General features: G+C 37.1%; 1 protein-coding gene across 5 annotated transcripts in view; it reads right to left on the bottom strand.

Moving 5' to 3' along the window:
- Positions 1 to 4849: 4849 nt before the first annotated feature.
- LOC122551736 (activin receptor type-2A) overlaps positions 4850 to 13069 on the bottom strand; it is a 157971-nt gene continuing 149751 nt past the window's right edge. For all 5 annotated transcript variants that reach the window (XM_087989237.1, XM_087989238.1, XM_087989236.1 and 2 more), the window contains 2 exons: positions 10142 to 10272; positions 4850 to 8387 (listed from right to left, as the gene is read on the bottom strand). In XM_087989237.1, coding sequence (XP_087845363.1) covers positions 8193 to 8387; positions 10142 to 10272 — 326 coding nt within the window. In that variant the 3' untranslated portion in view covers positions 4850 to 8192. The remainder of the gene's footprint in view (positions 8388 to 10141; positions 10273 to 13069) is intronic.

The raw sequence follows: 13069 nt of genomic DNA, 5'->3' as shown, positions 1-13069 counted from the left end.
AATGCCTTCTTAACCATTGGTCCTCAGTGCTTCCCACTCATCTTGTAATTCCTTTGCCTTGTTTAGTCTTTAAGTTAGAGCAGGGGTCTGCCAATTACAACTGAACAAGAATTCGATTAACCTTGATTGATCAGACCCATTTAAATGGTTCATTTAGTTTTTTTAACTTTATCTTGTACTTGAGAAAAAAAAGTGTCTTTTTGGGGGGGGGGGGCATTTCAGGAACTGCATTACAGCTCTTGAGAGAGTGTAGTTTTGAGTAATATTTTAAAAATGCTCATATTCTTAAGGTTGCTGACTCTTGAATTAAGCATACTTCCCTGGAGTAGATCAATGATGTTCTTGCAGAACAATTTGTACTTAATGGAACAATACCATTGCAAAGATATGAACTTATTAATGTGTATTTTCTTAAGTACTTTGGGGAAATAGAACAATCAAAAGAATTTTATGTCCTGAGGGTTTTATAGTACAGTAGGTTTCCAGACTCCTCATATTCCCTCAAATATGTAAACCAAGAAGAAAACAAATATTTAAATTCCAACAGCAAAACTAATCACTAAATCTGGGGAAACAATCTTAGTAAATTCACACAATACACAATAAACAATTAGTGGCCAGGTTGTGCTTCAATAGGAGTTATTATTGCTTTTCACATCAACCACATCACAGTATTCACCACTACAAATTTATGTTCCCAGCTGATAATACTGGGCATGTCAGATCCCAGGATAAAACCTGGCTTCATTAATCATATAGCTAAAAAAAAAAAGGGCATTTATTTTGACACTGATGCAAAGGAATTTCTTCAGTGGGTAGTGAATGTCAAATTCTTTACTCAGAGTTGTTGAGGCTAGATGCCAAAGTATTTAAAGAGTTGGATTTGGCACAGAGAGGCAAGAAGTTATATAATGGTGGGACAGGCTGGAGGGATTAAGTGACCCACTTCTGTTCCTGTTTCTTACGTTGTCTTAAAATGCATGGCAAAACCAAGGGTAAAATAACTTGGCCTATGAAGACAGATCAAAACAAAGATTGGGCTTTTCCAATATTCTCAGAACTAGACTTAAAACAATTTTCTGATCCTAACAGCTCCTTTCCATCTTGCAAATTCCACTTTCCTTTTCATTTAATCAACAATGACAGGCCGAATACAAAAAGAAACAAAGAAAATTCAAACCTGAGGCAAAACTATGTTCACACACAAGCTGAACCACCATTGGCTGATTTCAAGTGTTGTGGAATACTCTAATATATTTTATCTGGCACAGGTGATATACAATGAAAGAATTGAGGGAGTAACAAGTGTAAGTGGATTAGTCGGAGGAAGAAGAAAACAAGCCAGGAAATTTGTGCTCAATGATGGCAACTTTTATTGTTTCTCAGCGAACAAGACCTGGACTCTGCTCATCACACATTTTCACGAAGGAGAGAATAAAATATTGAAATCAGCACTAGAGTTTGTAGTTCAATCAGCTTGATACAAGATGTATTGTAAGTTCTTCTTTTCAAATCCTCAGACATTATTTATAATGTATATTTAGAATCTGAAGCCACCGCTGGTTGAAAATGCATTTTGGAATTCACCACATGCATCTTCCCCCCCCCCCCCCAACACATCCCATCCCATCCACCACTTAAACCTTTAGCATAGCTTTCTGTACACAGTTTCTCTCTCATGTACTCTAACTTTCTTCTGAAGGTATCCAATTAAATGCCTTAAAATTATTTTGATATAACACTGTTTTCTAACAATAAAGAAATGCTACCTTAGGTTAAAGAATGCAAAGGTGAACAGCACAAACTTACAGAAATCCTGGCACCTGGACCTACATGGGAATTGCCTAAGACGTTTAAATATCCAATGGTCAAATCTTCTACACCTCAGGATCCTTTGTGGAACAGTCACTCAGGAAAGTGGTAAAAATAGACAGCAGTGTCATCAGGAGAACATTTGACAAGACCAACAATCCAAAGATCATTGTTTCTGCTCATGGGAATTCAGGTTTTTATTTCAATATTAATCACTGAGTTTTGGATTCACCAATAGAATAAGAAAAATATAGTGAATAGATGAGGACCTGAAAGGGAATTGAATGCAGCTAGACAGGGCAGTGGTGCAGTACTATGTAGAATATTGATCTTCTTGTTTAAGAAGGATGTAAATGGATCAGAAGCAGTACTAATAACTAAAATGGACAGATTAGCTTATGAGGAAAGATTCGACCAATAGGCTTGTATCCATTTGTGTTTAGAAGAGCAAGAAGTGATTGATCCAAAGGATATTTCCTCTTGCAGAAGATTCTAGTACACAGGATGATGGTTTAAAAATAAGGGGTGACCCAATTAAGACAGAGGTAAAGAGAAATTATTCCTGAGAAGGTTGAGCCTTTGGAACTCTCTTCCTCAAAGACAGTGGATGCAAGCAAGGGGCAAAATATTATTGGAAATAAGTGAGAATATGGAGTAATCAGATTGGCCATTAGAAGTAAGAGAGTTGATAAATGGCCACAGATGAATATATTGAATTTAATTTCCAAAGGCATTTCGGGTACCACATTCAACATACCACAAATACATATAGGAAGCATAAATCAGGCATTTTCAATCTGGCAGGCAGAATGTAGCAAATGATTAGCAAGGAAAATGGAATTCTGTTGTTTATTGCAAGGGGTACGGAACTAAGATAAGGATGTTTTCCACAGTTGTAGGGTGTTGATGAGGCCATAACTGGAGTACGGTGTACAATTTGCTTTCCATTTTAAGGAAAGTTAGAAGCAGCTCAGAGCTTGTTCACTTGACTGAGGCTTGTTTTGGGATGGAGGGGGTTCATACAAGGACATGTTGGGCCTGTATCCATAAAGTTTGCAAGAATGAGGTAGCACCATCTTGAAACACAAAATCCTGAGGGGACTTGACAGGGTAGCTGCTGAAAGGATGCTTCTCCTTGTGGTAGTTAAAAATAAGTAGTCTCCAATTTAAGCTGGAGATGAGGATCCATAATATCCATGGTTGATCTGATTAAAGGTCTCAACTTATGTCTTAAAATATTGTTCTCCGTAGAATAATGTTCCAAAGATATGTGACTTCTTAGTCATGGAGTCACAGACGTACAGCACAGAAACAAACCCTTCGATCCAACTCATCCATGCTGACCAGATATCCTAACCTCATCTCGTCCCATTTGCCAGTATCTGGCCCATATCCCTCTAAACTCTTCCTATCCAATATGGTGCTATTCAGATACCTTTTAAATGCTGTAATTGCACCAGCCTCCACCACTCCCTCTGGCAGCTCATTCCAACATGCACCCTCTGCATGAAAACGTTGCCCCTTAGGCCCCTTTTAAATTTTTCCACTCTCAACTGAAAACTTGTGTCCTCTAGCTCTGGACTCGCCCACCCCAAGAAAAAGACCTTGTCTATTTACCCTATCTTTGCCCTTCATGACTTTAAAAACCTCTGGAAGGTCAACCCTCAGCCTCCAACGCTCCAAGGAAAACAGCCCCGGCTCATTCAGCCTCTCCCTACAGCTCAAATCCTCCAACCCTGGCAACATCCTTGCAAATTTTTTCTGAACAGATGTTGCCAGGTTTGGAGGATTTGAGCTGTATTTATGCATGAAACACTCACTCCACAGCTACCTTATCAAACCCATTTAAAAAATTTCACTACTAGTGTCTATCAAACTATATCTACCCACGTTAGAATTCATTTTACCTGTTGCTAGGAGTTTATGGACTCAAATCTTTTCGTATGACTTCACACCAAGTTTTTAAACTTTCTAACATTTGTTCGCAATCATTGGTATAAGAATATCAGTTCAAGTGGAATTATCAGTAGTTTATTAATCTTGAGAGCGAAGTAATATTCTGGAGGCCGGAGTTCAAAATCTTAAACATGACAGATGATGCAATTTGAATTCAACAAAATAATGTGGAATTCATAGAGTTTAATAATGACCACGCAACCTTTGCTGATTGTTGGAAAACCCGTTTCATTAGTGTATTTTAATGGGGGAAGGAACCCCCATCCTTACATGGACTGATGTATATGTGATTCCATACCCCAGCAGTGTGGTTGACTCTCAACTGCTCCCTGGACAGTGACGAATGATAAATGCTGCCTAGGCCCAGACAGCCCAGATCCCACAAATGACCATAAAAAAGTTACAGCAAATGCATGGGTTTCATGAAATTCTTGCCATTATCTTGTGGATAGACAGTGGACACCGTTCACTAATCAAAACTTGCATCTCATTACAGGCAATCTGTGCGAAGAAATGCGTGTGACTACATGTTATAAAATAAATAACATCATAATACTATAAGAAATAGAAATAGGCCATCTGGCTCTTTGAGCCTGCTCTGCTATTGAATATGATCATGGCTAATCTGACACACTCATGTCCACTTTACTTTTCCTTGTAACCCTGTAATCAGAAGTCTATCTATCTCAGCCTTAATAGGAATTCCAAAGACTGTTAATTCTCGAGAAGAAATTCCTCCTAGCTCAGTCTTAAACTGGCACCTTATTCTGAGGCTATGCCTTCTGGTCTGACATTCTCCTATGAGGAGAAATGTCCTCTCAGTATTTACACTGTCAAGCCCCTTAGTAATCCTTTCTATTTCAATGAAGTCCAACCTGTTTAGCATTTGCTCATTAGACAATTTTCCTTACCAGGGATCATCAATAGAAAATTCCTAATGAAGAATAGCAAACAGGTTCTGATTGGTAAAAATGGGTTAAAAAGCAGTTTATGAAAAACTTACTATGAGCATAATGTTTAAAATAGCGAAACCTCTTAAATGGTAACAGTCTTATGAGCCTATTTACAACTGGGACATAACAATTCACCTGACACTGAATTTCTGAAGTTGAAATGACAGCATTTTTAACAATAACCTCAGATTTTCTTCTGCGTCTTGTTATGCACAGACTTGCAGCATTACTATTTACATCAATCAAAGTAGATGGCACCATGCATGTGAACATAAATGCAACACTGCACAACCTCAAAATACTCACCTTTTTTCAATAAACACATATACTTAGTATAGAACACAGTAGAAGGAAATAACTCAAATAATACACCAGCACATTTCCTATTTAGAATGTAGGTCATACAGCAGTCACTATACAGTTTATTCTTAGGGGAACAGCAAATGTTTCTGTACAATACTTAACAATCTCTTCCATCTCTCAACCCAGGTGATTTCCTGGCTTTCCAGTTGCAAAGTATTTGCAAAAGCATCCTAAGTACGTATCAAATATTACAGTAATTTGTGCCCACAGATGCACAGAACATTGATACAGACTTAAGCAAACATCATTGTTTAGAGGTATGTGTATCACAAACTGCTTTAAGAACTTTGTTGGCAAGTTCTGAGGTAAGCAACACAATATAGAATGTCATGTGTATCATTCTGCCCAAAATACAATTGAATTGTTTGATGATCTTTAAACTTAATAGAAATATTAATATTGCATAATTAAGAACCTTACCCTATTTCAAGGCTGTTACATCTCCCTGTGAAGTACTGATTGCAAGGTTGAGTTGAAGTCTAAATTTAAGAAAATTATTGTTTTGTAAAATGATTAAGAAGTCTTTCTATGGATGAATGATACAAACCACATTCTATAGACAAGTACCTAGTTAAGAAGATTCCTCCTAGCAAAAATCAACTAGTGTTTTTGAGACAGACACCAGCTGACAATCTAATCCAAACTTGTAGAAGTGGGCATGTAGAATATATACACCATTGCATTTGCCCTTTTTTCCCTCTCTGCTTGGAGTATGGGGACAGACTTTTTCTATTTTGACATCAGAATTTTCTTGTTCTGAGCCTCTGCAATTTACGTTTTTAATAGTAAGCACTTCATATATGCATAAATCATTAATTCACAGTGAGTTCCTGATTTGAAAACTTTTTTTTAAAGCTGCAATATATTCTTGGAAACAAAATTCAGTATAACTTTATAAGGGGAAGGAAATGTCTTATAAATAATATTGCAGTTACCTGACAGAAATAACATTTTCCAACTGATTTCTCATCAATATTTTGTTGACAGAACTGATTAGATTGAAAACCTGTGAACAATAATATTAAAATGATGATTTTCTAAATTTGCATAGCCTTAGCATATGTTTTATCATCTGAGGTACGCGAAGTTCATTATTGTTACACAGTGTTAACTGCTCATGGTCCAACAACTGAAACAAACTTTCAGGAGAGGACACTGGCACTGAAAATTCAGGAACTGATGAGGTTAAAGAATCTCCCTTAAAATTTAAAATGTTAGGAATGTTTAGCCCAAGATACAAGTTTGTGCTTAACAATAGCTTTTAATGGGTTTTGAGGATTTTAAGAAATTATAGAGACTTTAAGTTGTTTTGGTGATATAATGCAGCTTTAACTAATACTTTGTCAGCTGTATACAATAGATGATTGCTGAAATCAAAACCAACTGTAACTATACAGTTTATCATGTTGTCAGATCAGTCTTCAATTTGATCAGTAATCCTATTGCAAAGTATAAAACTGCAGAAATGCAGTAAACACTTTAGTGTCATACATCTAAAACATTTGGCACCTAATCACTACTCACACAATCAATGTAGTTTTATGTTATTTGTGATACGCCACATTGAGCGCTTTTGTACTGAAGCATTTAGCTATACTGCAACAACGCAATGCATGGTTAACACTTAGTTAAAGACAACCGATCCCAGGCCCTGAAAAGTAAATTGAGCAGCAGTTGCAGTGGTTAGTTTTGACTTTTGTCTGTTTTGCTATATTGTATAAAACTATAGTAATTGTTTAGGAACAGAAGTCAGTACCAAGTATGACTTGTGTGTGTATCTATTGCATATATTAATATATATTTTTTAAAAAGTCCCTCTGTTGCCCTGCAAGTTCTTTTTAAACTTACTGAAATGGCACTGAAATTAGTGTAGAACTGTCACCACAACTCAAAACAGAGAGGGTTTAGGGTAACAAATTCCTGAGGTTATGTTGGTACAGTGACACAGTAGACTAATGACTGCACTTTTAACAGGTCTGCAAAATTACTTTACATGTGTAATGAAAGGAAGACAAAGGATATATTACTTTACAAAATAAAAGCATTCAATTTTAAAACACCTCCAGTGTTAATTATATCTTGCAAGTTTAAAAACAGAAAAGCATGCTTACATCTGAATTCTCTATAGACCCAGCAAATCTAAAATAAGGAAGTGCTTTGAAAGCCAATTTTGGGGCAAAAGATATTTCCAAAACTTCACGTAGCAAAGGAGCTATTAAAAGCAGACTTCTGCATGATTAAAAATTATTACATGGAGCTTGCACAAGTAAAAAAAAAAGGCAGAAACACTTTTTGAATGGCCTTCTCCCAGTGGCATAGAAAGGTATAGTTTACATTTGTTTTTAAAATGCAGTGATAAAATACATAAAATTACATTAAGGTCAACTGTCAATTCAAATCTGTTAGTGTTATCAAACTTAAAAGTACCAATATAGTTTATCAAATATGGAAACTGAGGTATACCTTGTTGAGGGAGGTTTATGGTTATAATGTAATGCTTGAAGCTTCTTTGCTATGTCCCAAAAAACCTTGATTTGTTTATACATATACAGCAGCACAATGAACATTCACAAGCTATGTCATATCGGCATTACAACAGTTCTTCTGTGAACGCAAATAGCAAATGCAATAAAAATGAACTGCCCTTCTTTCTGAAATGAAAGGTACTGTTATTAAAAATTAACAGTAGTTCATCTGAGGAACGGTGACATCCTCACAAGAAACCAATTATCTGGTGCACTCTGATTTTTAGCCACGCTCATGTTGTCAAATTTAAGAGTCGCACTCTTCGATGACATATTCTCAAAGATTCATCTGATACCGACTTAGCTTCCTTTGCTGGAAGAAAACAGTTACCTTCCAGTATCTCAAATAAGGTTACTGAAGTATCAAGTGATCCATGCTACAACCAAGTTATCTTCTACACGATTTCTGACTGACTGTGGTACCCGTTGCTTCCATTGCCCGCTTGCCATTCCATTAGCTACCAGTTCTGTTAAGTGTGTAAGGACAAGACACTGAATTGTTTGTCGTAACCAGTCAAATAAATTCAGCAGATAGCAGCTCTGGTATAGAGTCCCTTGGTCTGATTTGTGACCATTATAGCCATCATAGGCTAGATTCTTTGGGAGGAAAGTCAACATTTGTTACCATGGTGACTACTGTTACAATGTTGTCTGTAGTAATCGTGCTCATTAGTCTTTGCATTTGAGTGATGCGTTCTGCAACACAACCAGCAGATAGTCTTGCCTCTGCATCATGATCCCAACATTCTTCTATAGTTTCACACAACACAGCCATTCCCTAAGAGAGGGCAAAAAGAATTTTAAATTCAGTAGCACAAACAGAAAAACTGAAAGATCAAACAAAAAACATATGCTCGAAATACTGGGGAAATAATATTTCAGCCTGAAAAGACAATTCAGATTAATAAAATACAGGTACCAACATATTGCTAGGAAGGGGTCTTGTGTGCAGTGGTAGCATCCCTACCTCTAGCCCAGAAGGTCTGGGTTGAAGTCACACCTGCTCCGGAGGTGTGTTTAGACCAATTGATTAAAATATTATAAACTCCCCCAATTATTTAGCCTATGACCATACTCGTCTCAAAATACCCAATCCTGTTAGATCTCAAAGCAGACTTAGTTAATAATTGTCAGATGGAAGACATCCTAGCCATGTCAGGTGCAAGTAGGCTTTAGGGCTCCAGTGGTGCAGTGATTGTGTCCCTACCTTTGGGCTAGAAGGTCTGGGTTCAAATCCCACCCACTCCAGAGTGGTGTCATAACATTTCTGAACTAAGAGCTGTGTTCTACATATTTTAAAAAGCTTGCATTCTTACCTGAAAGGTTCAATATCAATTTATAGGGCTTATGCTATTAATGCAACATGCATTGATCAGCTATCAATTGGGTTAGGTAAGGGCATCACACAGCATAACACAATTACAAGCAACTGAGGGGAAAGGAAAAGAGTAACAAAATCAACCCTAAGTGGACTGGCAGATATATAATAAAGAAATATCGAAGTCCAGGGATCAGATTAAAGGGTTATTAGATGATCTTGATTAGATCAACCCAGTGATCACAAAGTCATACCTGCACATTTGGTTCATTAGGGAACTAAGATTTTGAAATAAGTGGAAAGAAAGCCAGGTATAACCAGTACGTTGACTGAGATGGGAGTGGAGCTAAAACAGCTAGAGTGAACAGGATGTGAGTGGGACATAGTTGAGAACATAGCTAGAAAAGAGTGGTGCACAACCCAGAGTGTAACTGAACCAATGTTTTAAACAAACGGTTTCAGCTAGAAACAGAGATTAATCACGGCAAAAATATTTAAAATTAAATGTGGGACTGAACCTAAAAGAAACTCAAATTTCAGCAGGAATGGGGCCCTGGCAGGAATGGAGTAGATCCAAGAGTCGGGTGCAGATCTCTCAGTTTTAAATGTTAGTGTAAGTCCCAGCTGAAGCAAGGCAAAGCCATTCTAAGCAAATAGTAAATTGCCTAATATTTTAAAAGTTGAAGACTTTCAATATGCCAAATAGTGTCTGTATTTTCAGTCACGGACTGGTCAAAAACAATTGAGAGGCAGATTTGCATGACTCACTAACGAGAAGACCACAGCTCCAGTATGATAAAATAAATGCTGATATACAATTCTGCTGTCATAAAGTACCAACATTAAAGTAAGACTCAAAAGACTGTGATTTGGAAGTAATCTTAATACCACAACAACCTATCTAGACATACAGATAGCAAAGTACTGGCAGGTTCTCCCACATAACAGAATACTTTATGCATAAATGAACTTGTGTAACTTTAAAAACAAAAACCTGTTTTCAAATAAAAAAAGAATTAATTGTTTGGTGACAGAACTGTGCAAGATTAGATCAGAGGTTAACTAGCATTCAGATTCCTGGTTAGAAAATAAGATAAAATGTCAGCTGGTTTTATCAAGTTTTTTTTTTAAAAAGTGTGGGGTGTTGTGACGAGCAAACCAAAAGATCAAAACTGGTTTTGAGGTTCAAACAATTTATAAACAAATACACTTACTGGATGCTTCTGCCAGTGTTCTCTAAAAATAGGTCTCATCTTCTTATGCACAACCACTTCTTGCATATCTTCAAGGGATGGATGCTGTCCTACTTCCTCTTCAAATGGTAACATGTATTCATCCACTGGACCTACAATGTTAAACAGATGCAAAAAGTTATTAATTGTTAAGACAAAGTAGCAGCAGAGATTGTCCTTAAAATTTACTTTGGTTTAATGCTGATAAGTAGTAAAACAAAAACTTGAAATAATTTAGTGTTCAGGATCATTAACATTTAAACAAATCCAACAGCTAGAATTAACAAACTATGCCTCAAGATTTCATTTCTTAATGTCACTTCATTACATATATTAAATAAACACTATTAGTTCTCTTTTATCTTGCCTATATCACGCCTCCCATCCCTGAAGTTTCCTTATTTCATGAAATTTTGAAGGTAAATTCATTTTCCTCAATACCAGCCAAAAGACTACACTCACAAATATAAATCTTAATATCACAACTATTCTTCAAACACAAGATTCTATGGATTTAACTTTTAAATACACGACTCTCAATGTTTTCTTTACTGAACTCATGATTCAGTGACTGGGACGCAGCCACCTACCTGCCTTACACAACTCCTTAAGCCAACTTTGCTGACTGCTTTCTGACCTCAAGGTTACATTGGGACCACTGAATTCCACTAACTGAATTAGAGCTATTAACTCACTTTCTACAAAATGACCAATGAAGTTAATATTCTTTTGGTTGAAATGGAGGCCCAACTAAATATCATCTCCTGCTGCCTCTCCCAATCCAGTGAGAAGCAGTCTTCACCAAAGCAAAGCTGCAATGCTCTCCACCTGTTCCAAAATATACTACCTGGTTTTGTCAGCAAATAAACTGGTCAAAAGGAATTTTCTATGAAAAGCTCCACCATTTGGGATGATTTAAACAGAAATACAAATTATGTTTTACCTTCAATATAACTCTTGTTTATGTAATCAATTTTTTTTAATAATAGTTTTACAATTCTCATTTTAGAATTACTAAGTCTGATGTCTTAAGCCAACATGGTTTGAAGTTTTATAATATTATTCTGTAAGTTGGATGCCAAAGTAGAAGTAAATGGGTTTATGATTTTAGCTAATGAAGCTGGCATTTTTAGAATAGTTATATGTTGCATAGATGTGATGGGCCAAAAGGCCTGTTCCTGGGCTGTACTTACTTTGTTCTTTAACTAATAAAGGCAAGTGTCCTGCATGCTTACTTAACTACTCTATTAAACTATCCTACTGCCTTCAGCAATCTGTGGACAATAACCCCAATATACCTTGGTTCCTCTGAAGTTTGAAGTGGCCTGCCATTCATTGAGTACTCTCTTGTCTTGTTTCTTCTCCAAACTGCATCAGCTCACACGATCAGGGTTAAATTCCATCTGCCACTGATCTGCCCAATTGACGAATGCGTTCACATCTTCCTGTAACCTAAGACATTCTTCCTCACCATTAACCACCTGGCACATGTCAAGATCCCTCTATGTTAATTCTTTCTCTTTGCATTAGACCTTCCAAAATGCATCAGCTCCCATTTGTCTGGATTAAATTCCATCTGCCATTTCTTCGCCCATATCTCCAGCCTATTTATATTCTGCTGTATCCTCTTGTAATCCTCCTCACGATCCGCAGCTCCCTAAGTCTTTGTGTCATCCACAAAGTTACGAATTGGACTAACTATATTCTTGTCCAATCATTTTTATGTGTTACAAACAACAGGGGTCCCAGCACTAATCCCTGCAGAATACCACTGGTCACAGATGTCCAGTCAGAAAAATACCTTTCCACAGCTACTCTGGTTTCTATGACCAAGCCGGTTCTGTATCCATCTTACAAGTTCCCTGAGATCCCATGTGACTTCTTGTGTATCAGCCTGTCAAGAGAAAGGCCTTGCCCAAGTCCATGTAGACATCAATCATCTTTGTCACTTCCTCAAAAATCTCAAATTTGAGAGACACAATCTCCCCTGCACAAAGTCATGCTGCCTACTAATAAAGTCCATATTTTTCCCAAATATGAATAAATCCTGTACCTAAGGATCGCCTACAATAAGTTCCCTACTGCTGATGCAAGACTTGCCAGCCCGTAATTTCCCAGATTATTCCCGTCGCCCTTCTTAAACAAAGGAAGGACGCTGCCTATTCTCCACTCCTTTGGGACCTCTCCTGTGACTAAAGAGTCAGAGTTACCATTACAGAAACAGACCCTTCAGTCTACCTCATCCATACCGACCAGACATCCCAATGTGACCTCGTCTCATTTGCCAGCATTTGGCCCATATCCCTCTAAACCATTCCTATTCAGATATCCATCCAGATGCCTTTTAAAATGTTGTTATTGTACCTGCCTCAACCAGTTCCTTTGGTAAGTCATTCCACACATGTACCACCGTGAAAAGTTATTCCTCAGGTCCTTTTTAGATCTTTCGCCTCCCACCTTAAACCTAGACCCTCTAGTTTTGGACTACCCCAACTTATGAAAAGTTGTGCAATTTGTGAACTTGTGTAACTTTAAAAACAGAAATAGGTTTTCAAGTAAATAAAGATTTAATTGTTTGGTGACAGAACTGTGGAGGATTAGATCAGAGGTTAATTAGAATTCAGATTCCAAGTTAGAAAATAAGATAAAATGTCAGCTGTTTTTGCCAGTTTTTAAAAAAAGGAAAGTGTGGGGTGTTGGGATGAGCAGAACAAAGACCAAAACTGGTCTTGTGAGATTCAAACAATTCATAAACAAATACACTTACTGGATGCTTCTGCCAGTGTTCACCCGATCCATGCCCCTCATGATTTTATAAACCTTTATAAGGTCAGCCCTTAGCCTCTGATGCTCCACAGGGAAAAAAAATCAGTGACATCTTTGCAAATCTTTTCAGCACCCTCTCAAGTT

This window comes from Chiloscyllium plagiosum, unplaced genomic scaffold (assembly GCF_037043375.1).
Source record: "Chiloscyllium plagiosum isolate Xiang-an unplaced genomic scaffold, Cpla_swu_hap1 HiC_scaffold_7, whole genome shotgun sequence".
Lineage (NCBI taxonomy): Eukaryota > Metazoa > Chordata > Chondrichthyes > Orectolobiformes > Hemiscylliidae > Chiloscyllium > Chiloscyllium plagiosum.
This window is presented reverse-complemented; position numbering and strand designations above follow the sequence as displayed.